The 26,829-nt window shown below is 35.8% G+C and overlaps 1 protein-coding gene across 2 annotated transcripts in view; it reads right to left on the reverse strand.

The window, feature by feature from the left end:
* The window catches only part of Mulk (acylglycerol kinase-like protein Mulk), a 182,859-nt gene that overhangs the window by 40,231 nt on the left and 115,799 nt on the right, over window positions 1–26,829 (reverse strand). For both annotated transcript variants that reach the window (XM_090402840.1, XM_090402841.1), the window contains exons 10-11: window positions 24,183–24,262; window positions 3,371–3,428 (exon numbers count right to left, since the gene is read on the reverse strand). In XM_090402840.1, coding sequence (XP_090258966.1) covers window positions 3,371–3,428; window positions 24,183–24,262 — 138 coding nt within the window. The remainder of the gene's footprint in view (window positions 1–3,370; window positions 3,429–24,182; window positions 24,263–26,829) is intronic.

Here is a 26,829-nt window from a genome sequence, read left to right on the forward strand (position 1 = left end):
AGTATTTTCACAGACAATCACAAACATTCATGCCCACAGCAGGATTCGAACCTGCAGCCTTTTGGTTGGAGAGTGGATATGCTAACCACTCAGCCAACCAGGCCAGCCAGATGATGAAAAGGAGATGAGACTGATATGCATTGGCAAACAAGTTCAATGACCACAGGAAAGTAATCATTATAGAAGACTTCAATAATGAATATATATTGGAAAAAGGCACAGCTGCATAAATGGAATTTATGCAGCTGCAGAGAGAGAGAGAGAGAGAGAATCACCTAAAACAGCATGTGATAAAATGGGCAAGTTCTAAGAGTGTTGGATCCAGTGATAGCATCAGAAAATTTGTCTACAACCAAGGTAATCACTGTCTTGCAAACAAGATCATGCAGTCTTGACCTGGGAGATGGCTAAGAATGGGGAATTTTCAATTAAGAAGAGTTATAGATGAGCCTACAAAGATAGTGATTATGACAAGCTCAGGAGACTCATCTATAACTCTTCTTAATTGAAAATTCCCCATTCTTAGCCATCTCCCAGGTCAAGACTGCATGATCTTGTTTGCAAGACAGTGATTACCTTGGTTGTGGACAAATTTTCTGATGCTATCACTGGATCCAACACTCTTAGAACCTGCACATTTTATCACATGCTGTTTTAGGTGATTCTCTCTCTCTGTGCAGCTGCATAAATTCTATTTCCTTCTCCATGTGCCTTTTTCCAATATATATTCATTATTGAAGTCTTCTATAATGATTACTTTCCTGTGGTCATTGAGCTTGTTTCATTGTTCTCACGTCCAATAAGTATTGTCCAATACTTATTGGACGTGAAGAAGTGGTCTAAAAAAAGTTCCATGTTTGTCTCTAGAGCAGGGGTTCCAGACTATGTAAAAAAAATAAATACAAAATAAAATACAAAAAAATTATAAAATTAATAAAAAATACTTAGTCCACTCATTTTAAAAATGTACTATAGGTTTATACCTTTCATGTGGTATACCTTTTGCACATTGCATGCTCAAAGTATTTATGTTGAAGGAAATGAACTGGCTCTACTGCTTAGAAGAAACAGTTGTCTCTTAATTATGCCCTAAAAATAAAGTCTTCCAGCACATCCTACATGGACTAGTCTATTTTCTCTGAGTTGGGAAGCTCAATATTGCACACATCACACTGCCATGCATCCTTTTGGTATGCATGTTAAAGAGACTATGGAAGCTGTTGGTATGAATGTTGACAATATTGTCTGCAGCAAACAAACATCATCCCTTCATGGAAGGTTCAAACTTCATCCTGCAACTTCTCACTATGTCAACTATGGAAGGCTCATATTCAATCATCTGTCTGTCTGCAATTGTTTAGTTTTTGGCTACATAAAGCAGCCAACTCTGATTTCATACTCATCTATCCTGATGGTTCAAGAAAACTGATGCCTCTGTTGGTTGTGCTGCTGTGTTTCTTGATGTTACTATCTCCAAACAGATTCAACCTGACTACAGTAATTATGCCATTCAGCTCACACATGTGCATATAAAATAAAACCACTACAAAAATATGTAATTTATACAGACTCATTGTGTTCTTTATAGGCTATCTCATCTGTGTATAATCCACTCCAGTGTTATGTGAGGTGTTACACCTGTTGTATAAAATGAAGACCCTTAATTTTGATGTCCAGTTGTGTGGGATTTCCAGCCACATTGGAATTAAGGGAAATGAGACTACAGATGCTGATAGATTAGCTTGTACTTTTTTCGTGTACTGTTTGACAGTACCATATACAGGCACTGTATATGGTTTATAAGATCAAAGCTAATTGCCCAGTGGCAGTCATCGTGGCAGGAAACATTGACAAATTACATGACATTAAGGCTGAAATTAAGAACTGGCAGTCTAGTCAACGTAGAAGCAGAAGAGAGGGAGTTGTTCTTGCTAGGCTCTGCATCGGTCACAGACATCTCACACATTTTTATTTACTGACTGCTGATGACCCCACCTATGTGTGAAAAATGCAACATGGATTTTACCATTTGTCATATTCTGGTGGAGTGCCAGCACTTCACACAAGAGAGAGAAGAATGAAATTCTTACATATCTAGCCAAGTCATATACACTCAGGGAGATGTTATCAGACTCAGACAAACCGCATGATGTTTTTAACTTTTCACAAAGAATCAATATCAATTTATACAAACACACTTGATTATAAATTTTACTTATGTGTAAATACTGCATTGCTTACCTTTTGTACATCATCATCAACAGCTTTCTTCAGTCTGCTGCTGGATGAATGCTTCTTCATGCTTCTTCCATTTTAATTGATCTTGTGCATCTTTCCACCATAAATGACCACAACATCTTGTTATTTCATCATTCCATCTTACCACTTGTCTACCTGTTTTCCGATAACCAGTGCCTGGTGTCCATTCTGTTGTCAGATTCTCATTACATGTCCTGCCCAGCACCATTTGTTTCCTTTTATTACTACGGCATTGCCCATTACCTTTGTTTGCTTCCTTATCTAAGTATTATTATTTTTATCTGACTGGGCTATTCTCAAAATGGATCTTTCAGTTGTTATTAGTTAACTGATAACAACAGAATTTCTGTTGTTATCAGTTTTTCAGTACATACATATTATTTACTAATTTAGTTCTAATTATTAATACCTTGTATGGCTGCTGTGACATTCACTATGGGCAGCATGACCTTTGTTGTCCATGCACCAATAAACCATAAAACAACCAACCAATCTAGAGGTCTGTGTAATAATAATAAAATAAAGCTGCTAAATAAAGAACCATTTGAATAAAAATATATAGAAAAAGAGAAAACAGCAAAAAGTTAGCAGTATATAAGGTGATGTTCAAACTGATTTTAGTATATGGATTTGAGAGTGGGGCCAGAAAACAGAAAGACTGGAGATTACAGAAGAGAGTCCTGAGGAAAATTATCAGGGTGAATAGATGACAACAGCATCTGATTCCTTAGTTTTCCTCAAGACAATTAATGGCAGACCCCTATTAAACATGAAAATATTAGAAATAACTTGGCATTATTGATATTCAAGGTGTGTAAACAGAGGTAAACTAAAATGACAACCTAATAGATGAAAAAAAAAATTGTTCAGAGGAAAGTAACAATCACATTGCACACACACAGTGTTGCACTCTTTTGTGAGTATACATATATATATATATATACCATACAATGCTGATGACGATGGCAACTAAATAGGATTAACTAGCATATTCTGTAATTTAAAACACAATAATACACTCTTATCATGTAGAAAAATTACAACTTAAAATTAAAAAATAAAAAAAAAATATATATATATATAACTATTCATAAAGCTTTAAAATACTTACTTTTAAAGTTTTGAAAACATATGCCAGTTTCGATTTCAAGGGACCAAAATACCAATACCTAGAGAAATGAAAATTTCTAATTTACAAAGATACTTTTGAGTGTATAAATAAATGTATAAAATTTATTTATACACTCAAAAGTTATTGAAAGTTATACAGTAACATACCTTATAGCTCTAGACCTCTAATCCAAATTTATCTATCAAAGATATCACAATGCACCTTCCTAACTTACTGCAGTAAATAAAATAACTGATAGTAAGATGACTATACAGAAACTAATACTGAAGGGTAAAGTGAAAGATTATTATCTAACTGTATGAGGTCAAGCCAAATAATCATTAATGGGAAATCATAAATTACATTACAAGACGATCTGGGAGATGCATTTATATGAATCTTCTGTTTCATACAACTACGTTCTACACAGTTCTGTATATAAGATACTCTATTGTCTTAAACTTCTCTTACTACCAAACTAGTGCAGACTGCTATGTGTATTTTGCAAGGTTGCAAATTTTGAGATAGGCACTTTACTAGGAGGAGGAATTTGAAAGCCACAGAAATAAATTCCAGTGATAACAGAAGATAAAAAAAAAAAAAAAAAGAGAGGATGCTACATTAAAATGAAAGTAGCTCCACTAAGAAATAAAATACAAGAATAGAAATAGAGTTGTAACCTCGCCAAAAGTTATAGGCATTAGTGAGACTTGGCTAACAGTAGATGTAGTTACGGGGATTGAATGTGAAGGGTTTAGTATTTTCAGGGAAGATAGAGAGGACAGGATGGGGGGAGAAGTACTGTTGATGATAGTAGATGAATTGTAACCAAAAAGAATAGGAGACAGGAAGGAGGGTGACTGTTCTGAAGCAATCTGGTGTGAGATTAAGACCAATAAGACAAAATATACAGTTGGTTGTTGCTATCATTTAAGGGCACAGTGTTTATTTGGTTTTTCAGATGATCTGGAAAAGGTGCATCACCAAATTAATACAGGTCGAGTGATTATTATGGGGGACTTCAACTATGGAGATATAGACTGGAAGAAAGAAAGAAAGATCACATGGCAGGATGGAAACAGAATTTATACATCTGCTGAGGGATAATTACTTAAGAGAGCATGTGATGGAGGGGGACTGGGGGGGAGGAGTATTGAACCTGGTCAGAAGAGCTATCCATAACCAAAGTGACAACATCGCCTCCAATTGGTGAAAGTGACCATGCAGTCTTGACTTGGGAGATTGTAAAACATGAGGAATATTCTATCAAGAAGGGGTATTTGTGGAACTACAAGGCAGGTGATTATGACAAGCTTAGGAAAAAGCTTAAATCTGGGTAAGGATGTTAGCAGTGAATGGGATATAGTTAAGGTCATCTAAAGTAGTGCTTCCCAAACTTATGGCTGTAAAGGCCTCCTTGGAAAAATTAAAATATTTCACGGCCCACATTGAAAAAGAAAATAGTAATACAGACATCATCATCATCAAATTCCTGACATGTATCCTCACAAGGGGTGTACAGGATATGATAGTACTACATGAAAAATTTACATCATTACTAACTTCCTATCTACAATTTTCTTCCAAATCAGTCTATTACTTGTCAAGACTCCACTATTATCATTATCAGATCTGATATTTCTATCGTCTAAGGCACATTGTACCGTATCAATCCACCTATATCTTGGTCTTCCTCTGGGTCGTTTTCCTGCCAACCTGGCAGAGAACACTTGTTTTGGTAATGTTTCCTCGCCCATTCTGTTTAAGTGACCATATCACCTGAGATTAGCTCTGCTAACAAATTCCTGGATGACGACAATGTCAAGTTCTTTCCTAATATACTTGTATTAAATATGATATTGCCAATGATACCATCTGTTCATGCCTCTGATCTTTCTCACGACTCTCATATCTGCAGACTCCAGTCTTTGGTCAAGTGTTTTACTTCTGACCTAGCTCTCAGATCCATAAGTTAAAACTGGTTTGAACACTGTCTTGTATACAGCTAATTTAGTGTTCCAACTAATTTCTCTCTTATTCCATATGAATTTATTCAATTGACTCCCTACCATACCAGCTTTGTTGATTCAGTTGTCTATTTCCATATTTAATTTACCATCTTCACTAAAAATCGTGCCTAAGTAGCTGAAATGTTTTACTTGTTCCACAGGTTTCCCATTCACAACACAGTTGACATTTTCACAATTCTACTTATTTTCATTATCTTTGTCTTTTTAATGCTGACCTTCATACCATATCTATTACAATTTAGTCAGGGAATCTTGCAAACTTGTAGCCAATTTATTCAGAAGTATAACATTGTTCGCATAAAGCAAAGAGCTGACATTAACATCTCCAATTTTGATATCATGTTTAATACCACTTTCCTTCATAATGCGATCCATATAGATAACGAATAACCGAGGGGATAATGTGCATCCTTGTCTCACACTAGATTTAACATTAAACCATCTTCCTGTACATCCTTCAATTCTAACTGCCGACATACAACTCAAATACAAACTAAGTATTGCTTGCTATAATGTCCCATTGACACCATATAACTGTAGCATATTGAATAGCTCCTCTCTTGGCACCTTGTCATATGCCTTTTCCAGATCGACAAAACTTAAATACAGATATTTGTTATATTCCCATGCTTTCTCGACTATTTGTCGTAAAGGGAAGATCTGATCCTGACAGCATCTATTTGACCTGAATACAGCTTGTTCTTCACCAAGCTTTTCTTCTACAATTCTTCTCAACCGTTTCTCAAGTATATTTGCATAGATCTTGCCAGGAACACTCATTAGGGAAATACCTCTGTAATTCTCACATTCAGTTTTATTTCCCTTTTTATGTATGGGCACTATTAGAGCTCTACTCCAATCATCGGGAATTCGTCTCTCTGTCCAGGCTTTCTGAACTATGCAGTGCAGCCACTGTAAGACTTTTATACCACCATACTTCAGCATTTCTGGTCGAATATCATCTACTCCTGCTGCCTTTCCATTTACATTTCAAGCCTTTGATGGCTTTTTCTACTTCAAGTATGGATATGTATTTCTGACTGTATGCTTGTTGAGTGTTTTTTACCACTGTGCTATCACTGCTTGTTTCATTTAGCAATTTTCTGAAGTAATTACTCCATACTTCAAGGATATCTTTTTCTCCCGTTTTCATGTCACCTTTATCATGTCTAACTCCTTTTAAGCACTCTTTCCTCCATTTCTAAGCTTCTTGAACAATAAGCTTCCAGAATATTTTGCCATCTTCTTGACATTTATTTTCTATGTTCTTGCCAAACTCGTTCCATGACTTTTGTTTGGCTAGTTTTACACAGTATTTCACTTTCTTACATTTGTCTCTGTATTCTCTAACAGCAAAAGCTGACTTATTTGCCAGGAACTTTTCATATGATTTCTTCTTTACCTTCACTGCCTCTTTAGCTTCCTGTGTCCACTATGGAGTCCTGATTTTTCTATCCTTGCAGACAACCTCACCACATGCCTCTCTGGCAGAATCAATCGATGTTTTCTTCAGAGTTTGCCACTGAATCTCCAAGGTTTGGTTCCTGTTCTCAAACTCTTTCATTTTTTCTTCAATAATCTTTGTGTATGTTAGTCTACAGTTCACATCTGAGAGCTGCTCAACTTTTATTCGCTTTAAAACTTTCTTACATGCTATTCTTTTCAATATGAAATTCAATTTTATCCTGCTCAAGACTAAATAGTGATCACTTCCAATTTCAAATCCTCTGTACACTCTGGTGTCCTGCGCTAGGGAGAAAACATCACTATCAACAATAACATAGTCAATGAGACTTTTCTTATTCCTTGCCTCTTCTCTCCATGTGAATTTGTGCACATATACAGACATATATTATAATATTTGTTATTTATATTCAATACAAAACATACACAGCGAATATTGCAAAAATCAAATCCAAATATTGCATTTTTAGCATTTTATATACACATTTGACATGGCACACTTAGTCTTAAAACATTTTAAATTTGTTTTCGTTATTTCACGCCCCCCTCAACAAAACTAATAACCCCAAGGGGGGCTGCAGCCCACAGTTTGGGAAGCACTGATCTAGAGGAAGCAGTATTAACTTGTATACTTAGGGTAAGAAGATTTAATCAGATAGGAGTTAGATGGATGAATAATATCATTAAGCACAAGCTGCAGAACAAGAAAATGCTGTGGAGGGTATATAAAGAGAAAGGTGACCAGAAAATTCATGAACAGTAGAAGGTTCAGGCAAGAAAGGTGACTAGCATGACAAGGAAGACAAAATCAGATTATGAGAAGAATTTAGCCATACAGGCCAAAGGAAATCTCAAAGAGTTCTTTCATTATTTGGCAAGTAAGAGGAAGAATGACTATGGAAGATTAACCTTAATGAGTGATGATGGTCATGAAGAGACAGAAACAGATAAAATCGTTGAGTGACCACTTTGCAAGCATATAAATAAGGCCTTGATTGTCCTAGTGAGGTTACCGCTTTAACCTATGTGACAGACACTACTGTGGGAACAGAGGTGGTTGAACTGGTGGTTCTTAGGATATTGCAGAATCTCAATGTAAATACAACTGTTGGATTAGATGGGATATCAGCTAGGGTTTTGCAAGAATGTGCAAGAAAACTGGCAATGCCTTTGACTAAGCTGTTTAATTTAAGTTGTGGCTCTGGTGGAGTTCCAAGGGAGTGGAAAGAAGGCAAAATTATTCCTTTGCATAATGGAGGTTCTAAGACTACAGTAGCAAATTATAGTCAAATCAGTATCTCAAGCATGGTGGTAAAAGTACTAGAAAAATTGGTAAAAAAAGAGAATTCAAGAATGGGTAGATAAAAATATGATACTGCATGAAGGTTAACATTGCTTTTTGAAAGGTTGGTCATGCCTTAGTAATTTACTGACTTTTTAGAATACAGTAACAGCTGAGTTGGATAAAGGAAATGGTTACAGGGTGATTTTGCAAAGCCATTTGGAAGATTTTACATGGAACACTGTTACACAAATCAGAACAAATGGGGATGGATATGACACTGGTTAAGTGGATAAGTGACTAGTGGTGTTTAATTTGTACATAAATGATATAGGAAATAACCTGAAAGGAAATATTCAGTTGTTTGCTGATGATGCAAAATTAGGTAGAGTAATAATTAATCAAGGCGATGTGGAGAGCTTGCAGGACGATTTAAATATGCTGTCAGTATGGGCAAAAGTAAATGGGTGTCAGTTTAATGTCAAGAAATGTCAAGTTATGCATTTTGGGATAAATAGATTACAAGCTGTGTATCACATTGATGTTAATGCCACTGTACTCCAGTGTTTAGAGAACATATTGCTAAGGTTGCTAAATTAGCCCATAAGATTACTTGGCTGGTGAAGAACACATTAACAAGTAGAAAGCTGTAATTCCTCTTTATAAGGCCTTGATACACCCACATCTGGATTACTGTTCTCAAGTCTCTCAGGTCTGGTCCCCTGGATTTCTGGAGATGAGGAAGCGGTGGAGAGGATTCAGAGGCGAGTGACCAAAATGGTGAGTGGCCTGTGGAATGTTCCCAATGAAGATAGATTGAAGGTGTGTGGATCGCAGAAGTTGGTTGATAGGAGAAAAAGAGGGGATATGATAGAACCATTTAAGTTGCTTAAAGGATTTTATAGGATAGATGCAGGGGAAAGTTACAGCATTTGACACCTTTATTCAACTTCCAGATCATCCCTGGAAGTGGTCAGTAGGGGGTGTGAGGACTAGATTTTTTGCTTGGAGAGTGGTGAATGAGTGGAATGGCTTGCTAGAGTCAGTTGTGAGTGCTTTGTCGGTTAATGGGTTCAAGGAGCAGTATGACAGATTGGATCTCCCGTGATGAGTCTTCGGATTCCCTGGAGGTGCCCATATAACAATAATAATAAAATAATTGAACTTAGTCATTTTTTGCATATGCGCTTCAAATATAATTTTGTTTTGTCAAATTTTTCCATTAAAAGGATCCAACCAAAATGACAAATTTCAATAGGGATCCTAAATACCAAACGTCATCAAATTCCACTAAGCCAGACAGAAATTTTTATGTTAAATAATTTTGTCAATAAATTTTGTTAAATTCTATCCAACAAGATTGGAATCATTGTGACATCTAATTTTTTTATATTTTGTCCCTTTATATCAATGCAAATGTTCCAAGTGAAACAAAAATTAAGATTTTTATTTGTCATTCTCTCAGGTCTTATTACTGCTGCAACAATGTTTTACTGCACTTCACTTTTCCACTGTTTTCATGACATTCCACCAAATGGTGTTCGAGTACTTGATTTCCATGTTTTAATTTGTCTAATTATTCTATCTTTTTGGATTTTGTTGACATGCATTTGCCAAGTTTTTTTTCCTTTTTTCCTGTTTAATCCACTCATTTACTGGTTGAAAGGCATCTTTTTTTTAGATATTTCTCCATTTCTGATCTTATCAAATTTGCTTTTCTCCCACAATTTTTCAGAGTTTTCATTTCTGTAGTAGTATTAAATATTTAACTGTAACTAGTTCACCTCTTTTTCAGATGCATAACTTAAAACTGGTCATATTATATTTTTATATATACTTGTCAGTTGCAATAAAGATTTTATTTTTCTTTACTATTCTTTTTAAACTTCAAGAAATCTTAAACATCAAGAGAACTAAATAAATTTTAAAAATATGGAATTAATACCACATTTCAATAAAATCTCTTCAATCAGAAAAATTATGATTTTGTTCATCTGTCCATGTAGATAGAAAAACAAAATAAATGTCATAGGAACTAACGCATTTGATTAAAGTATCTAAAAAGAGATAAAACCAATGTTCTTTTTGCAAGCTGCTCAACTTTTTGTTGAGCTGTGCAAGAGAGTCAAGGATGCTGTTACAGGGAAAAATACATTCTAAGAATTAATTAATCATGTAAGCTTCATCTTCTTGGCTTCCCGTATTAGGCAATTTGTAACGTTTTCAAGGGTTTAAAAAGTCTTCTGCCCATCTCTTCCAGGGTCTTCCTCTTCATCGGTGTCCCTATGGTTTATATTTCCAAGCAATATTTGGCCAACTGTCCTCACTCATTCTTGCAGTGTGGTTTTTCCAGTTCTTTCTAGAGTTTATGATGTCTTCTGTTATGTTAATTATGCATAACTGTTTTCTTATTTCTTATCTTGTCCATTCTTTTGTAGCCTGCAAGCAGTCTTTGGAACTTCATTTCTGCAGCTTCCACTTGTCTTTTATCTCATTCTTCCCAAGTCCAAGTTTCACTTCCTTATTTCAGAATTGGTCATCATCATATTCCTGCCAAGGGTGTACAGGATATGATAGTACTACATGAAAAATTTACATCATTACTAACTTCCTATCTACAATTTTCCTCAAACAGTCTGTTACTTGATAAGACTCCAACATCATCAGATCTTATATTTCTATAGTCTAAGGCACGTTGTACCATATTAATCCACCTATATCTTGGTCTTCCTCTGGGTCATTTTCCTGCCAACCTAGCAGAAAACACTTGTTTTACTAATCTTTCCTTGCCCATTCTGTATGAGTAATCATACCACCTGAGATTAGCTCTGCTAATGCATTCCTGGATGCTGGCAATGTCAAGTTCTTAACTAATATCCTCGTATTAAATATGATATTGCCATTGATGCCATCTGTTCATGCCTCTAATGTTTCTCAGGACTCTCATATCTGCAGTCTCTAGTCTTTGGCCTAGTGTTTTACTTCTGACCCAGCTTTCAGATCCATAAGTTAAAACTGGTTTCAACACTGTCTTGCATACAACTAATTTAGTGTTCCGACTAATTTCTCTCTTATTCCATATGAATTTATTCAATTGACTCCCTACCATACCAGCTTTGTTGATTCTGTTGTCTATTTCCATATTTAATTTACCATCTTCACTAAAAATTGTGCTAAGTAGCTGAAATATTTTACTTGTTCCACAAGTTCTCCATTCACAACACAGTTGACAATCAATGATTCTGCCTATTTTCATTGTCTTTGTCTTTTTATTGCTGACCTTTATACCATATCTATCACAACAGTTATTCAGTTTAGTCACGGAATCTTTCAAACTTGTAGCAAATTTATTTAGAAGTACAACATTGTCCGCATAAATCAAAGAGCTGACATTAACATATCCAATTTTGATATCACATTTAATACCACTTTCCTTCATAATGTGATCCATATACATAATGAACAACAGAGGGGGGGGGGGATAATGTACATCCTTGTCTCACACCAGCTTTAACATTAAACCATCTTCCTGTACTTCCTTCAATTCTAACTGCTGACTTACAACTCAAATAAAGACTAAGTATTGCTTGATATAATGCCCCATTGACACCATATAACTGCAGCGTATTGAATAGCTTCTCTCTTGGCACCTTGTCATATGCCTTTTCCAGGTCGACAAAACTTAAATACAGATCTTTGTAATATTCACATGATTTCTCAACTATTTGTCATAAAGTGAAGAACTGATCCTGAGAGCCTCTATTTGGCCTGAATCCGGCTTGTTCTTCACTAAGCTTTTCTTCCACAATTCTTCTCAACCGTTTCTCAAGTATACTTGCATAGATCTTACCAGGCAGACTCAGCAGGAAATACCTCTGTAATTCTCACATTCAGTTTTATTTCCCTTTTTATATATGGGTACTATGAGAGCTCTACTCCAATCATCGGGAATTCGTCCCTCTCTCCAGGACTTCTGTACTATGCAGTGCCACTGTAAGACTTTTATATCACCACACTTCAGCATTTCTGGTCGAATATCATCTGCTCCTGCTGCCTTTCCACATTTCAAGCCTTTGATGGCTTTTTTATACTTCAAGTATGGATATGTATTCCTGATTGTAAGCTATCACTGCTTGTTTCATTTAGCAATTTTTCAAAGTAATTACTCCATACTTCAAGGATATCTTTTTCTCCTGTTTTTGCATCACCTTTATCATCTATAACGTCTTTTACAGCACTCTTTCCTCCATTTCTAAGCTTCTTCAACAACCTCCAGAATATCTTACCACCTTCTTGATATTTATTTTCTATGTTCTTGCCAAAGTCCTCCCATGACTTTTGTTTAGCTAGTTTTACACAGTGTTTAGCTTTCTTACATTTGTCTTTGTATTCTCTAAGAGCAAAAGCTGACTTATTTGCCAGGAACTTTTGATATGCTTTCTTCTTTTCCTTCACTGCCTCTTTAACTTCCTGTGTCCACCATGGAGTTCTGATTTTTCTATCCTTGCAGACAAACTCACCACATGCCTCTCTGGCCGAATCAATCAGGGTTTTCGTCAAGGCTTGCCACTGAATCTCCAAGGTTTGGTTCCTGTTCTCAAACTCTTTCATTTTTTCTTCAATAATCTTTGTGTATTTTAGTCTACAGTTCACATCTGAGAGCTGCTCAACTTTTATTCGCTTTAAAACTTTCTTACATGCTATTCTTTTCAATATGAAATTCAATTTTATCCTGCTCAAGACTAAATAGTGATCACTTCCAATTTCAAATCCTCTGTACACTCTGGTGTCCTGCGCTAGGGAGAAAACATCACTATCAACAATAACATAGTCAATGAGACTTTTCTTATTCCTAGCCTCTTCTCTCCATGTGAATTTGTGCACATTTTTATGTTGGAACATGGTGTTAGTAATAACCAGTCCATGTCCTGAGCAGAAATCCAACAGATATTTGCCATTATTATTAGCTTTGCTCTTTTCTCCAAATTTTCCCAAAATATTTTTGTATGTCTCACAATCATTTCCTACTCTACTATTTAGATCCCCAACAAGGACCAACTTTTCCTTTTTCATTGTGTCAGTTGCTTTTTCTAAAGCCTCAAAAAATTCCTCCACTTCTACCTTAGTAGAACCTTCTGTGGGACTATAGGCACAAATAAGCCTCATTGTCTAGTTCCCCATTCTGATATTTGTCCACATCACTCTACTTGAGACTGCCTGCCATTCAAGAAAATTAGCCTCGTATTTAGTGTTGAAAACTATGGCTACTCCTTCTTTTCCATGATTGTCATTGCCTGAAAATAACATTTTGTATTTATTGTTCAGAAAGATCTCACCAGTTTTTGTCGTTTTTGTTTCAGTCACCCCTATTATGTCGATCTGGTACTTATCTAATTCCTTATCTAGCTCCATTTCTTTGCCATTCAGACTTCTTATGTTGATAGTACCAATCTTTAACTCTGCTGATGTTGAGTTGGGGTATGTTTTCAGATTTCTTCAGAATTGGTTTGGCTATTATTTTATATAGTTTGATTTGGGTTATTCTAGATATCTGTTTACTGAATTGTCTATTCAAAGTTCCAATGACTGGTAGGAATTTTTTCTTTTTATATGCAATGTCAATTTCTCCATTGGGGCTTATGTAATTTCCTAGATATTTAAATTTGTTCACTTGTTCTATTACTTTGTTGTGGATGACTAGTTTGGATCTTTTAATTTCTTTACCTTGAAATGATATTGATTTCATTTTACTTATTGAGATTTTCATGTCATGCTGTTCTATTGTTTTGTTCAATACATGCAGATTTTTCTGTAATTGGTCTTCATTTTCAGCAAAGATAACTTGATCATCAGCATACAATAGGCTGGTTAATTCTTTTTTTCCTATTTTAATTCCTATGATTTTGTTTTTCCTCCATTCTCTTGAAATTTTATCCATGTATATATTGAAGAGTATTGGTGATAATCCACTTCCTTGAATGAGACGAGACCTCTAGTGGTTTTAATTTTTTCAGATGTTTCATTATTAATTTTAATTTAGCTTTCTTCCATTATATTTGATATTGCTTTTGTGATTTGAAGTGGAGCTTTCAATTCATACAGTATATTAATTAATTTTGTTCTGTTGATTTGATCATATGCTTTCTCATAATCTAGGAAGGCCATATATGTTGGCAGGTTAAATTCTATTCTTTTTTCTATAATTTGTTTGAGTATAAATTTGGGATCTGTGCAGAATCTTCCTTTCCTAAAGCCGCATTGTTCTTCTCTAATAATTTCCTTGGCCCGTGGTGTTAATTTACTTTTAATTATATCTAGATACATTTTATAGCATGTATTTAATAAGGATATTCCTCTGTAGTTGTGCAATCCTTTCTATTTCCTTTTTTGAATATGTTTATGACTATTGCTGTCTTCCATTCTTGTGGGATGTTTCATTCTTTCCATATTCTGTTTAGAAATTTAATTAATTATAACTGAAATATTTTAGAGCTACATTTTCATAGTTGTTCTGAATTTATTCCATCTTCTTCTGTAGCTTTTCTATTTTTTAGTTTTTCAAATATTTTCTTTAGATCATTTAACTGTATTGGTTCTTCATTTGTTTCTTGACTTATTACTTGTTTTATTTCAATTTGATTATTATTGTTTAGAAGATGGATGTAGTGATTGGTCCATTCTTTTGTGGAGGGGCCTTCTAATTGTAGATTATCCTTTGTTTCTTGAGTCATTTTTTTAATGATTTTATAACTCTTTAGTTGAGGTCCATTTATGTCATGCTCTAATCTTGATACAAATTTTTCCCAGTCTTGTCTTCTGATTTTTCTGGTTTTCTTCTTGTTATTGCTCTGATTCTTTTATGTTCTATTTCATTTCCTATGGTTTTGTCGTTCAATCATTTAGGGTAGATTTCTTTTTTCTTTCTTATTAAAGACTATTTCTGGGTTCTAGGTTCTTAGTCCTTTCCTTTTTCTTCCCAGTTTTGTTCCTATGGCTTCATATGCTGCTTGTTTTACGATTTGTTTAATGTTTTGCCATTCATTTTCTATATTTGTATTTTCATTTATTTTCTTTGTTAAACATGTCAACTATGGTCGCATTGATTTGAGTGAGGAGAGGACACACGGGAGGAAGGAACTGAATTTTATGCGGTTATTAAAGGATAACTATCTGCGACAGCATGTAATGGAAAATACTAGGGGTCAGAGAGTGCTTGACCTAGTAATTACATCTGAGGATTTGGCTGTAACAAATATGCCCACATTGCCACCAATCGGTGAGAGTGATCATAGGGTCTTGACTTGGGAGGTGGCTAAAGGTGTAGAATTTTCAATTAACACAGGGTACATGTGGAATTATCGGGCTGGAAAGTATGACAAGCTTAGGAGTTTGATTAGTTCAGTGCCATGGCATGTACAACTGCAAGGACTAGAAGTTGATAGTGCATGGGAGGTAGTTAAGAAGTGCTTGCATGAAGCAATGGCTGACTGTATACCTAGAGTCCGAATAATAAATCAAGTAGGGGTTAAATGGATGAATAACACCATTAAGCTTGAGTTGCAAAAAAAGAAACAACTATGGAGGGAATTTAAGGAGAAGGGTGACCGACAGGCACATGAACGGTATAAAGCGCAGGCCAGAAGGGTGACGAGTGTGGTAAGAAAAGCAAAAAAGGATTACGAAAGAACATTGGCCATGCAGGCTAAAGAGAATCCTAAACAGTTTTTTAGATATGTAGCAAATAAAAGGAAAAATGTACATGGCAGATTGATTTTAAAGAATGCCGATGGTAGGGAGGTAACTGAATCAGTTGAGATAGTTGAGTTACTGAGTGAGCACTTTGCAAAAGTATATCATCCAGGTGGTGACATTGCAGAAACGAATAAACCAGTAGATTATACGGGAATTGTGGTTAATGAAGTGGAGGTGAGTAGTCTATTGCATAACCTCAATGTCAATACATCTGTGGGATTGGATGGTATACCAGCTCGTGTTGTACGAGAAGCAGCTAAAGAATTGTCAGTACCCTTGACCATTTTGTTTAATTTGAGTCTCGGGTCTGGGTTAGTCCCGAGCGGGTGGAAAGAGGGGAAAATAGTTCCACTGCATAAAGGTGGTTCCAAGACTGCTGTTGTAAATTACCGACCGATTAGCATATCAGGAATCATTGTCAAGGTCTTAGAGAAAATAGTCAAGAGGAAAATACAAGATTGGATAGAAGAAAATGGGATACTGTATCGGGGACAGCATGGTTTTGTGAAGGGTAGGTCATGCCTCAATAACTTGCTCACGTATTATAACACAGTGACGGCTGAACTAGATAAGGGTAATGGGTTTACGGTGATTCTACTGGACCTTGCCAAGGCCTTTGACAGGATTCCACATGGAATTCTAATCAGTAAATTGCAGCATATGGGAATGGACATAGGGTTGGTGAGATGGATAGGAGGGTGGTTGACGGAGAGATATCAGAGAGTGGTTTACTCGGGAGTAGAGTCCACAAGACGGCCTGTGACTAGTGGTTTGCCACAAGGATCTGTTCTTGGACCGCTGCTGTTTAATTTGTTCATAAATGATATAGGAAATGATCTGAGAGGAACAGTTCATTTGTTTGCGGATGATGCGAAGTTGGGTAGGGCAATAGTGAATGCAGATGACGTCAAAATTTTGCAGGATGATTTGGATAGATTGGAGGTCTGGGCTAAGGAGAATGGATGTCAGTTTAATGTGGCAAAATGTAAGGTTATGCATTTTGGGGTGAAAATTTTGGCGGCAGTTTACTGCATTGGTGGAACCCTGCTCCAGGAAATTGATGAGGCACGAGATTTAGGAGTGTTGGTAGATAAGGAATTGAAATTTAGGGGACACATTGCAAAAGTGACCAAAACAGCTCATCAAATCACTTGGTTGCTGAAGAATATGTTGACAAGCAGAGACAAGCAGGTTATTGTTCCTCTGTATCGAGCCTTGATAAGACCCCATCTAGACTACTGTGCTCAGATTTGGTCACCTAGGTTTCTTCTTGATGGGGAGGAGGTGGAGAGGATCCAGAGGCGAGTGACCAAGATGATAGCAGGTCTGTGGAATGAACCGTATGAGAACAGGTTGAGGATTTGTGGGTTGCAAAAATTGGTTGATAGGCGGAGGAGGGGAGATATGATTGAGACATTCAAATTACTGAAGGGTTTCTATAAAATTAATTCAGAAGATATTTTTGAGAACAGGGCTGGTTGTGGGAGGACTAGGGGACATCCATGGAAACTGGGCAAAAGTGTGGTTAGTAAAGGTGTTAGAGCTGGGTTCTTTACTTTTAGAGTAGTGAATGAGTGGAATGCGCTCCCTGAGTCTGTGGTGGATGCTGTGACAGTGAATGAGTTTAAGGCGAGGTATGATAGATACTGTATGAATGTCAAATAGTTGTGATGAATATGATTTGGGGCCTCCCTCGATGAGTCTAATGACTCCCTGGAGTTGCCCGTAATAATAGTAATAGTAATATATTGGAAATTTTAAAAAATGCAAGATGTTTATGAATGCTGGGAACACAATTACCTCTATTATTAGTGAGAGAAAGTATAAGTTGAAAAAGTACAAAAAGTACTAGAAGATATTAACCTATGGATATATTCAGTCTGTGATATTCCTTCAAATTTATTAAAATCATTATTACAGTATTAGTCATGCTGTCAAAATTAGCACAACTACATAGAGTATAATTTTATTATATTCCAGTTACTTATTTGCATTTCCTTATAACATAATGGCTATTATTATAGAATATAATAACAGCCAGCCTGTTTGGCTGAGTGATTAGCATCGATTTTCCAACCAAAAGGCTGCGGGGACAGATGTTTGTATTGTTTCCCACTGTGAGACCACCACCACCACAATCAATGAGGACCTGCAGTGAGTGGAAAAAGTTCTGTTTGGTCTCTATTCTATTATATATATATATATAAATAAAAATAGAAGAAAAAAAATTCCTGGCCAATTTATGGTACTAATGAACTATAAGTTTACAACTTTTCATAGATTGGGAGTCACATAATATAGCTGGCTGGTTGGCCGAGTGGATAGTGTATCTGCTCTCCAGTCAAAAGGCTGCAGGTTCAAATCCCACCGTGGTAATGGATGTTTGTGATTGTCTGTGGAAATACTACTGGTGGTCAGCGGTAGATAGCATTAGTGTAGTGGCGGTCAGTTGGTGATTGAATGGTGGAGACGGAGTTGTAGAGCAGGTGCCCTCCCCCCGATGAGTCCTTGGACTCCCTGGAGGTGTCAAATAATAATAATAATATTACATATATATAACAGTTAACTTATTTCTATATATTGCCTATTTTTACTAGTTTCTTTTTTTTATTTCCCAACTAAGCTTATAACACAGAATGTAATATAATTCTCAAAGTTTTTTTTACTCCTGTTCTTTCTTCTCCAATCTGTACATTAAGATCTCCTAAAATGATTACACTCTTATTCTGAATAACACACTTGAACTGTTAGTCTGATCATCTGCTCCTTTCCAAAGCAAAACCAAGTCTCCTCTTAAATTCTTCGTTCTTGTTTTTTCCATTTTGTCCAGCTCAACCCAAAACATCTAATTTCCTAACCATCATAATATCCACTATCTCCTCCTCTTTACCATCATCATCAAGTTTCTGACATGTACCCTCAAGGGGTTTACAGGATATTATGATAGTACTACATGAAGAACTTCATGACTTATTTTTCACGGTATTAACACCACCACAAACACTTTTATCAACAAAGATGTTTTATTAATGCTTATATTTCGCTGATTTTCAACTCAGCATCATCAGAGCACAACACACATGTAAACGCAACAGTGAGTGAGTGAAACAATATAATTGCAAAAGACAAAAGATCTAAAGTCCTATTTTTGGCGCCCTTAACGAGAAAAAAAAAAAAAAACAGCAGTTATCCAGGAGTTTTTCTTACGATAACCATCTCCTAAATTTTTGGCAAATTAATGCAACCATATTTGTTAAGGTTGGGAGAATTCTTTAAAGCCATTGCTGACTCAAAAAATAATCTTTCAGATCTATAACGACTCCTAAATAGCACATTCGTTTTCCTCCATCTAATCCTGTGTGAAGGAGCGTCCAAAGCGTGGTCTGCCAGTTCCGACTTGCCATAGTAATAGTAGCGAATGTATCTTTCATGTTCTTCCAGGTAGATGTTCACTGATCTTCCTGTTTGCCCATAATAGGCCAAGTCACAGTCACATAGAACTTCATACACTCCTGGGTGTGCTAAAGGGTGAAGTTTATCCTTAGGCAAGCAGATCAGAGTTGCCAGCTTGACATGAGGTTTGAAAGTGGTGCGAAGGCCATGTTTCAACAATTCTTTGGCTATCTTTTCCGATGTACCTCTGATATAGGGAATAGAAATGGTCATGTTGTATTCTTGTGTATTAGGGGAGGGCAGAGTAATCGGCCTATGTAGTATTTTATCTATTTTGTCGGGATTGTAGCCATTGGCTAAGAACGTATGGCGCAGGTATTGGAGTTCAGTGGTCAGAGCTGTATCGTTAGAACAAATGGCTCTGGCTCTGTGTGTAAGTGTTTTTAAAATGCTGTACTGTTGGACTGGATGATGATGTGATTGTTTATGTAGGTATCTTCCTGTGTGTGTGTAGGCTTTCTGTAAATAGAAAAAGATAGTGATCCATCTGAAAGGCGGGTGACTAATCTGTCAAGAAATGGTAAACAGTTATTTGATTCTTTTTCTACTGTGAAGTGAATTTTGGGGTGTTGGCTGTTTAGGTAGGTGACAAAAGCATCCAAAGTGTCTATAAGTGGTACATTGATAAATAAGGAGGTGACATCGAAACTAACCATTATGTCTGAATCTTTTAGGATTAGATTTTTAACCAGTGTTTTGAAAACACTGGTTAAAAATCTAATCCTAAAAGATTCAGACATAATGGTTAGTTTCGATGTCACCTCCTTAAAACACTGGTTAAAAATCTAATCCTAAAAGATTCAGACATAATGGTTAGTTTCGATGTCACCTCCTTATTTATCAATGTACCACTTATAGACACTCTTGATTTAATCAAGTCTAAATTTCCCCCAGATATTTTTGAATTATTTCAATTTACCATGAATGCAGGTTACTTTACATGGGAGGGGAAATTCTACAAACAGATTAATGGTACTGCAATGGGTTCCCCCTCTCTTCCCCATTAGCAAATTTTTACATGGAACACTGTGAAAACAAAGTACTTACCAAAGCTACATACAAGCCACAAGTTCGGTTACGCTACGTAGATGATGTGTTTGCCATCTGGCCCCATGGACAAGACACTATGGATGCTTCTGTCACCTACCTAAACAGCCAACACCCCAAAATTCACTTCACAGTAGAAAAAGAATCAAATAACTGTTTACCATTTCTTGACACATTAGTCACCCGCCTTTCAGATGGATCACTATCTTTTTCTATTTACAGAAAGCCTACACACACACAGGAAGATACCTACATAAACAATCACATCATCATCCAGTCCAACAGTACAGCATTTTAAAAACACTTACACACAGAGCCAGAGCCATTTGTTCTAACGATACAGCTCTGACCACTGAACTCCAATACCTGCGCCATACGTTCTTAGCCAATGGCTACAATCCCGACAAAATAGATAAAATACTACATAGGCCGATTACTCTGCCCTCCCCTAATACACAAGAATACAACATGACCATTTCTATTCCCTATATCAGAGGTACATCGGAAAAGATAGCCAAAGAATTGTTGAAACATGGCCTTCGCACCACTTTCAAACCTCATGTCAAGCTGGCAACTCTGATCTGCTTGCCTAAGGATAAACTAAACCCTTTAGCACACCCAGGAGTGTATGAAGTTCTATGTGATTGTGACTTGGCCTATTATGGGCAAACAGGAAGATCAGTGAACATCTACCTGGAAGAACATGAAAGATACATTCGCTACTATTACTATGGCAAGTTGGAACTGGCAGAACACACTTTGGACACTCCTTCACACAGGATTAGATGGAGGAAAACGAATGTGCTATTTAGGAGTCGTTATAGATCTGAAACATTATTTTTTGAGTCAGCAATGGCTTTGAAGAATTCTCCCAACCTTAACAAATATGGTTGCATTAATTTGCCAAAAATTTAGGAGATGGTTATCGTAAGAAAAACTCCTGGTTTTTTTTGTTTTTTTTTTTCTCGTTAGAGGGCGCCAAAAATAGGACTTTATATCTTTTGTCTTTTGCAATTATATTGTTTCACTCACTCACCGTTGCGTTTACATGTGTGTTGTGCTCTGATGATGCCGAGTTGAAAATCAACGAAATATAAGCGTTAATAAAACATCTTTGTTGATAAAAGTGTTTGTGGTGTTGTTAATACCGTGAAAAATAAGTCATGAATAACCATCAACACTTATGCTTATCTGTTAGATACATGAAGAACTTACATCATTACTAACTTCCTATCTACAATTTTCCTTTAAATCAATCTGTTAACCTCCAACATTATCAGATCTCATATTTCTATCTTCTGAGACACTTTGTACCATATCAATCCACCTATATCTTGGTCTTCCTCTGGGTCATTTTCCTGCCAACCTGGCAGAGAACACTTGTTTTGCTAATCTTTACTCTCCCATTCTGTTTAAATGACCATACCATCTGAGATTAGCTCTGCTAACACATTCCTGGATGCTAATAATGTCAAGTACTTTCCTAATATTCTCGTTTTTAATATGATGTTGCCATGGATGCCATCTTTTCATGCTCCTAATCTTTCTCATGACTCTCATATCTGCGGTGTCTAGTCTTTGGTCAAGTGTTTTACTTCTAACCCAGCTCTCAGATCCATAAGCTAAAATTGGTTTAAACACTGTCTCGTATACAGCTAATTTAGTGTTTTGACTAATTTCTCTCTTATTCCATATAAATTTATTCAATTGACTTCCTACCATACCAGCTTTGTTGATTCTGTTGTGTATTTCCATATTTAATTTGTCATCTTCACTAAAAATCGTGCCTAAGTAGCTGAAATGTTTTATTTGTTCTATAAGTTCTCTATTCACAATGCAATTGATTTCAATGCTTCTGCCTATTTTCATTGTCTCTGTCTTATTGCTGACCTTCATACCACATCTATGACAACAGTTATTCAATTTAGTCAAGGAATGTTGCAGACTCATAGCAAATTTATTGATAAGTATAACATCGTCCACATAAAGCAAAGAGCTGACATTAACATCTCCAATTTTGATATCAGGTTTAATACCACTTTCCTTCGTAATGTGATCCATATAGATAATGCATAACAGAAGGGATAATGTACATCTTTGTATGACACCAGATGTAACATTAAACCATCTTCCTGTACTTTCTTTAATTCTAACTGCTGACTTACATTTCAAATATAGACTTAAGTATTGCTTGATATAATGCACCATTGACACCATATAACTGTAGCGTATTGAATAGCTTTTCTCTATACCTCCATACATGAGTATTTCATTGAATATCATCTACTCCAGCTGCCTTTCCACGTTTCAGGCTTTTGATGGCTTTTCTACTTGAAGTATAGATATGTATTCCTGATTGCATGCCTAGTCGGTGTTTTTTTATCACTGTGATCATTTCAATTAGCAATTTTTCAAAGTAATTACTCCCTTACTTCAAGGATATCGTTTCTCCAGTTTTCATGTCACCTTTATTATCTCTAATTCCTTTTAGAGCACTTTTTCTTCCATTTCTGAGCTTCTGCAACAACCACCAGAATATCTTGCTAGCTGCTTGATATTTATTTTCTATGTTCTTAAAGTATTCCCATGACTTTTGTTTAGCTAGTTTTACACAGTGTTTAGCTTTCTTACATTTCTGTTCAAGACTAAATGGTAATCACTTCCAATTTCAAATCCTCTGTACACTATAATAAATTTAGTTTAATCCTGTATCCAAGTGTAAGCAAACAAAGTTTGCACCTGAAGTATCTTCAGGAGTGAGGCAACTTGTGGTAAAGGTGGACCAAGCTCTCGTCACTCCTTGTCTCAGTATCTCCCATAATACAAAGCACATCTCCTTGCAGACATGTATAATGCTATGCATTAAGGGAAGGGCCACTACCCAGACTGGTTTCAACTTTTATTGAGGTCTCATCAGTGGGAGCCGGACTGAGAAGTGGTGATACTAAGACAGAAGTCATATTTATCTATAATATCCAGAGTAATTTAATAATAAGGTGGTACACCTTTTGGCAACTCATATAGGTAATTATGACTTCACATTTGCATAGATTTCATCAAAATCTATGCAAATCATACAATCGGTTCTGTCACAGTTACCAGGGGATGGTGTAAAAGCATGGAAAAGGAGAGAGGATCCTGGCAATCTTTGATTTGAGAGAATCCTTCCTGGGTGTTTGCAGCATTCCCTAGTAACTGCAGAACCTAGCTAATTGTAACAGAACCAATGGAACTCAGTATTTGGACAGACAGGAAAAACTACCTTGGTCAGGTTAAAAAGAACAAAAAAATGCATCCAAAATGGACAACCAAAAATCAGACTAGCACAACATGCCTTGGAGAAAGTCACTTCATCAGATGGAAGAAAATCAGGCTACTTCATAAATGCTAGTTTAAATCAGAGAGAGAGACTGTTCCTGGAAGCAGCACAAGTGCTACAGAATCCAGGTAAATGTAACAGAACCAATAGTATGATCTTACATAGATTTTGTATACTGCCCTATCTACCTGTTGTAATAACAGGAATAACCAAGATGAGTGTCACAGTTGCCCTTCATGTATGTGATTGCACTTGTTTTTTGAGGTCATTTCATTTTCTGTTTTCACTGAGTGTATATTGTTACAGGGCCTCTGATAATGCTAGTGAGCTAGTGAGTTGGCTCATACATAATTAATTTTAGTCAGTATATTATTTATTGAAATTCCTATTTCAATGTAATTTTCTTTTCCAGAAACTGAACATGAATGAAAACAACTTATAACCTTGAGAAAAAGTAGTACTCACTCTTTAATAATGGCTCTAGTATCTCTGAACACACCCATTTCAATATCTGCCAGAGCAAAAACTGTTTTACCTTTTTCACCCTAGAGACAAAAAAAAAATAAAAAATAAAAATATACTTTAATTTGTATACAATCTGTAAAGAGAAGACATTATTTCCTTCAATATTATTTTAGATGTTTGGATGTAATAGGGTCAACAGACTATCACATCCAAATAATTCTTATCCTATCTGCTTCTTATCCAGTACAGTTTAATGATCTACAGAAAATATTGGAAAAACTAAAAAACAGAAAAGCTACAGGAGAAGATGGAATAAATTCAGAACTATACAAATACAGCTCTAAACTATTTCAATTATGATCAATTAAATTCCTAAACAGAATATGAGAAGAAGGAAACACGCCACGAGAAAGGCAGACAGCAATGGTCATAAACATATTCAAAACAGGAAACAGAAAGGATTGCAGAAACTACACAGGAATATCCCTATTAAATATTTGCTATAAAATATACCTAGATATAATTAAAAGTAAATTAACACCATGGGCCAAGGAAATTATTGGAGAAGAACGATGCAGCTTCAGGAAAGGAAGATCCTTCACAGATCACAAATTTACACTTAAACAAATTATAGAAAAAAGAATAGAATTTAACCTGCCAACATATATGGCCTTCCTGGATTATGGGAAAGCATACGATCGAATTAACAGATCAAAATTAATTAATATACTGTGTGAATTGAAAGCTCCACTTCAAACAGCAAAGGAATCCAAATATAATGAAAGAAAGTTATATTAAAATTAATAATGAAATAACCGAAAAAATTAAAACCAATAGAGGTCTCATTCAAGGAAGCGGATTTATATATATATATATATATATATATATATATATATATATATATATATATTGTGACTAGTATTGACTGGGCTTGTAGACATATTTAAAAATTAATAATTATACTGACTATGACATAACACCGAGAAAGGTAAGAAAACTTTAATATAACATGACTAGTTTCATCGGAACACCGACTTCTTCAGGTGTGTAAATAATAACAAAAAAACTGGAAAAATAACAAGGTAAAAAACATGGACTTCTCAAATTAACAAAATAGGAATGGCAACAGTCATATTTGAACTGGTGTCCACATGGCAGGACAAGCGTGAGTTGTGAGTGGCGACTGATTCGAGAGCGCCAGAACTCAATCACTGTGCTGTGGGCATCAGGCAAACTGTAGCTTAAATTGTTGTTTATGTGTAATGGGTCCAGAACTAAACTCATCACACATAAACAACAATTTAATTTGACAAATTAAATTTGTCAAATTAATTTGTCAAATTAATTTCAGAAGTCCATGTTTTTTACCTTATTTTTCCAGTTTTTTTGTTATTATTTACACACCTGAAGAAGTCGGCATTCCGACGTAACTAGTTGTGTTATATTAAAGTTTACTTGCCTTTCTTGGTGTTCTTAGTCAGTATAATTATTAATTTTTAAATATGGGTGTGTGTTTTAGGAATAAATGACTGGAAACCGAAATGGGAAATAAAAAGCAGATGTTAATGGCATGACAAGTCTGTCAAAGACTTCTTCAGGTGCAAAAAAAATAAATAATAGAAATAACCAACAAAAATAGTAACGGAAGTAACTCTAAACAGCACAAAAAGTTAGCATATACATTTCAATGTTACTGTGTTGACGTTTGTGTATTTAAAAACATTCTCTCTCTGACTTCATTGTTGGGCATAACGTGCACACAAAATCCCGGGTATGCCAATACTGGATAGCAGCACAATGGCTGTCTGAACGGTTGTAACTCAGGTTGATGTTGGCATGTATAGGATTAAGGATGACTTCTTTAGATTCTACTATCTTTCTTTCAAGTTCATCATAACAGCGGAAAATAACATTAGACTTATCCCATAGTACTGGATGGGCACAGTTCTCTGCATTAGAGTTTGTGGGAAACAGAACATGGTTAGAAAGAGCAATGGCTCGCGATCTCCTGTAACTTATGTCTCTCTGATGTTCTGTGATGTGTAACTCAATGGATTTCTCTGTCTGGCAAAAAGTATGGTTAATTACAGTTGCGCCAAATCTGGTAGACGGCAAGATATTTTAGGTTGTTATGTCTAGGTTTAGGAAAGGAGTTTTGGTAGAGGTGTGAATAAAGTCAGTATGTTGTATTTCCTAAGAGCCTTGGCCAATTGGGGAGCTGATGTTGGGTAGAGAAACATTAACTTTAACACTTGTGGTATCCTCATATGGTGAGGGAGTGGATTGAACAGGAATTTGTTAATAGTTTTCTGGGAATAGCCATTCAGTTGAAAGGTAGTCTGGAGGAAATTGAGTTCTTTGTTAAGTTCTTCTTCTTCATCATTAAGAAGGGAGCGAGCCCAATGTCCAAGTGTAGAAATAATTCCAAACTTTAGTGGGGGTTAATGGTGGGATTGAGCGTGGAGATATCTGTTTGTGTAGAAGGTTTTCTGCAAATCAAAATTTTCAATTTCTCTGTTGAACGGGTTAGTTTAACATCCAAAAAAGGAAGAGAACCATCAACTTCTAACTCAGTTATAAATTTTATATTTGGATGTTGATTATTCAGCATCTTGGAACTTCCTAGGAAGTTCCAAGGAGATTTATG

Source organism: Typopeltis vanoorti, chromosome 13 (assembly GCF_054136105.1).
Source record: "Typopeltis vanoorti isolate ZY-2024b chromosome 13, IOZ_Tvanoo_1.0, whole genome shotgun sequence".
In the NCBI taxonomy this organism is placed as follows: Eukaryota; Metazoa; Arthropoda; class Arachnida; order Uropygi; family Thelyphonidae; genus Typopeltis; species Typopeltis vanoorti.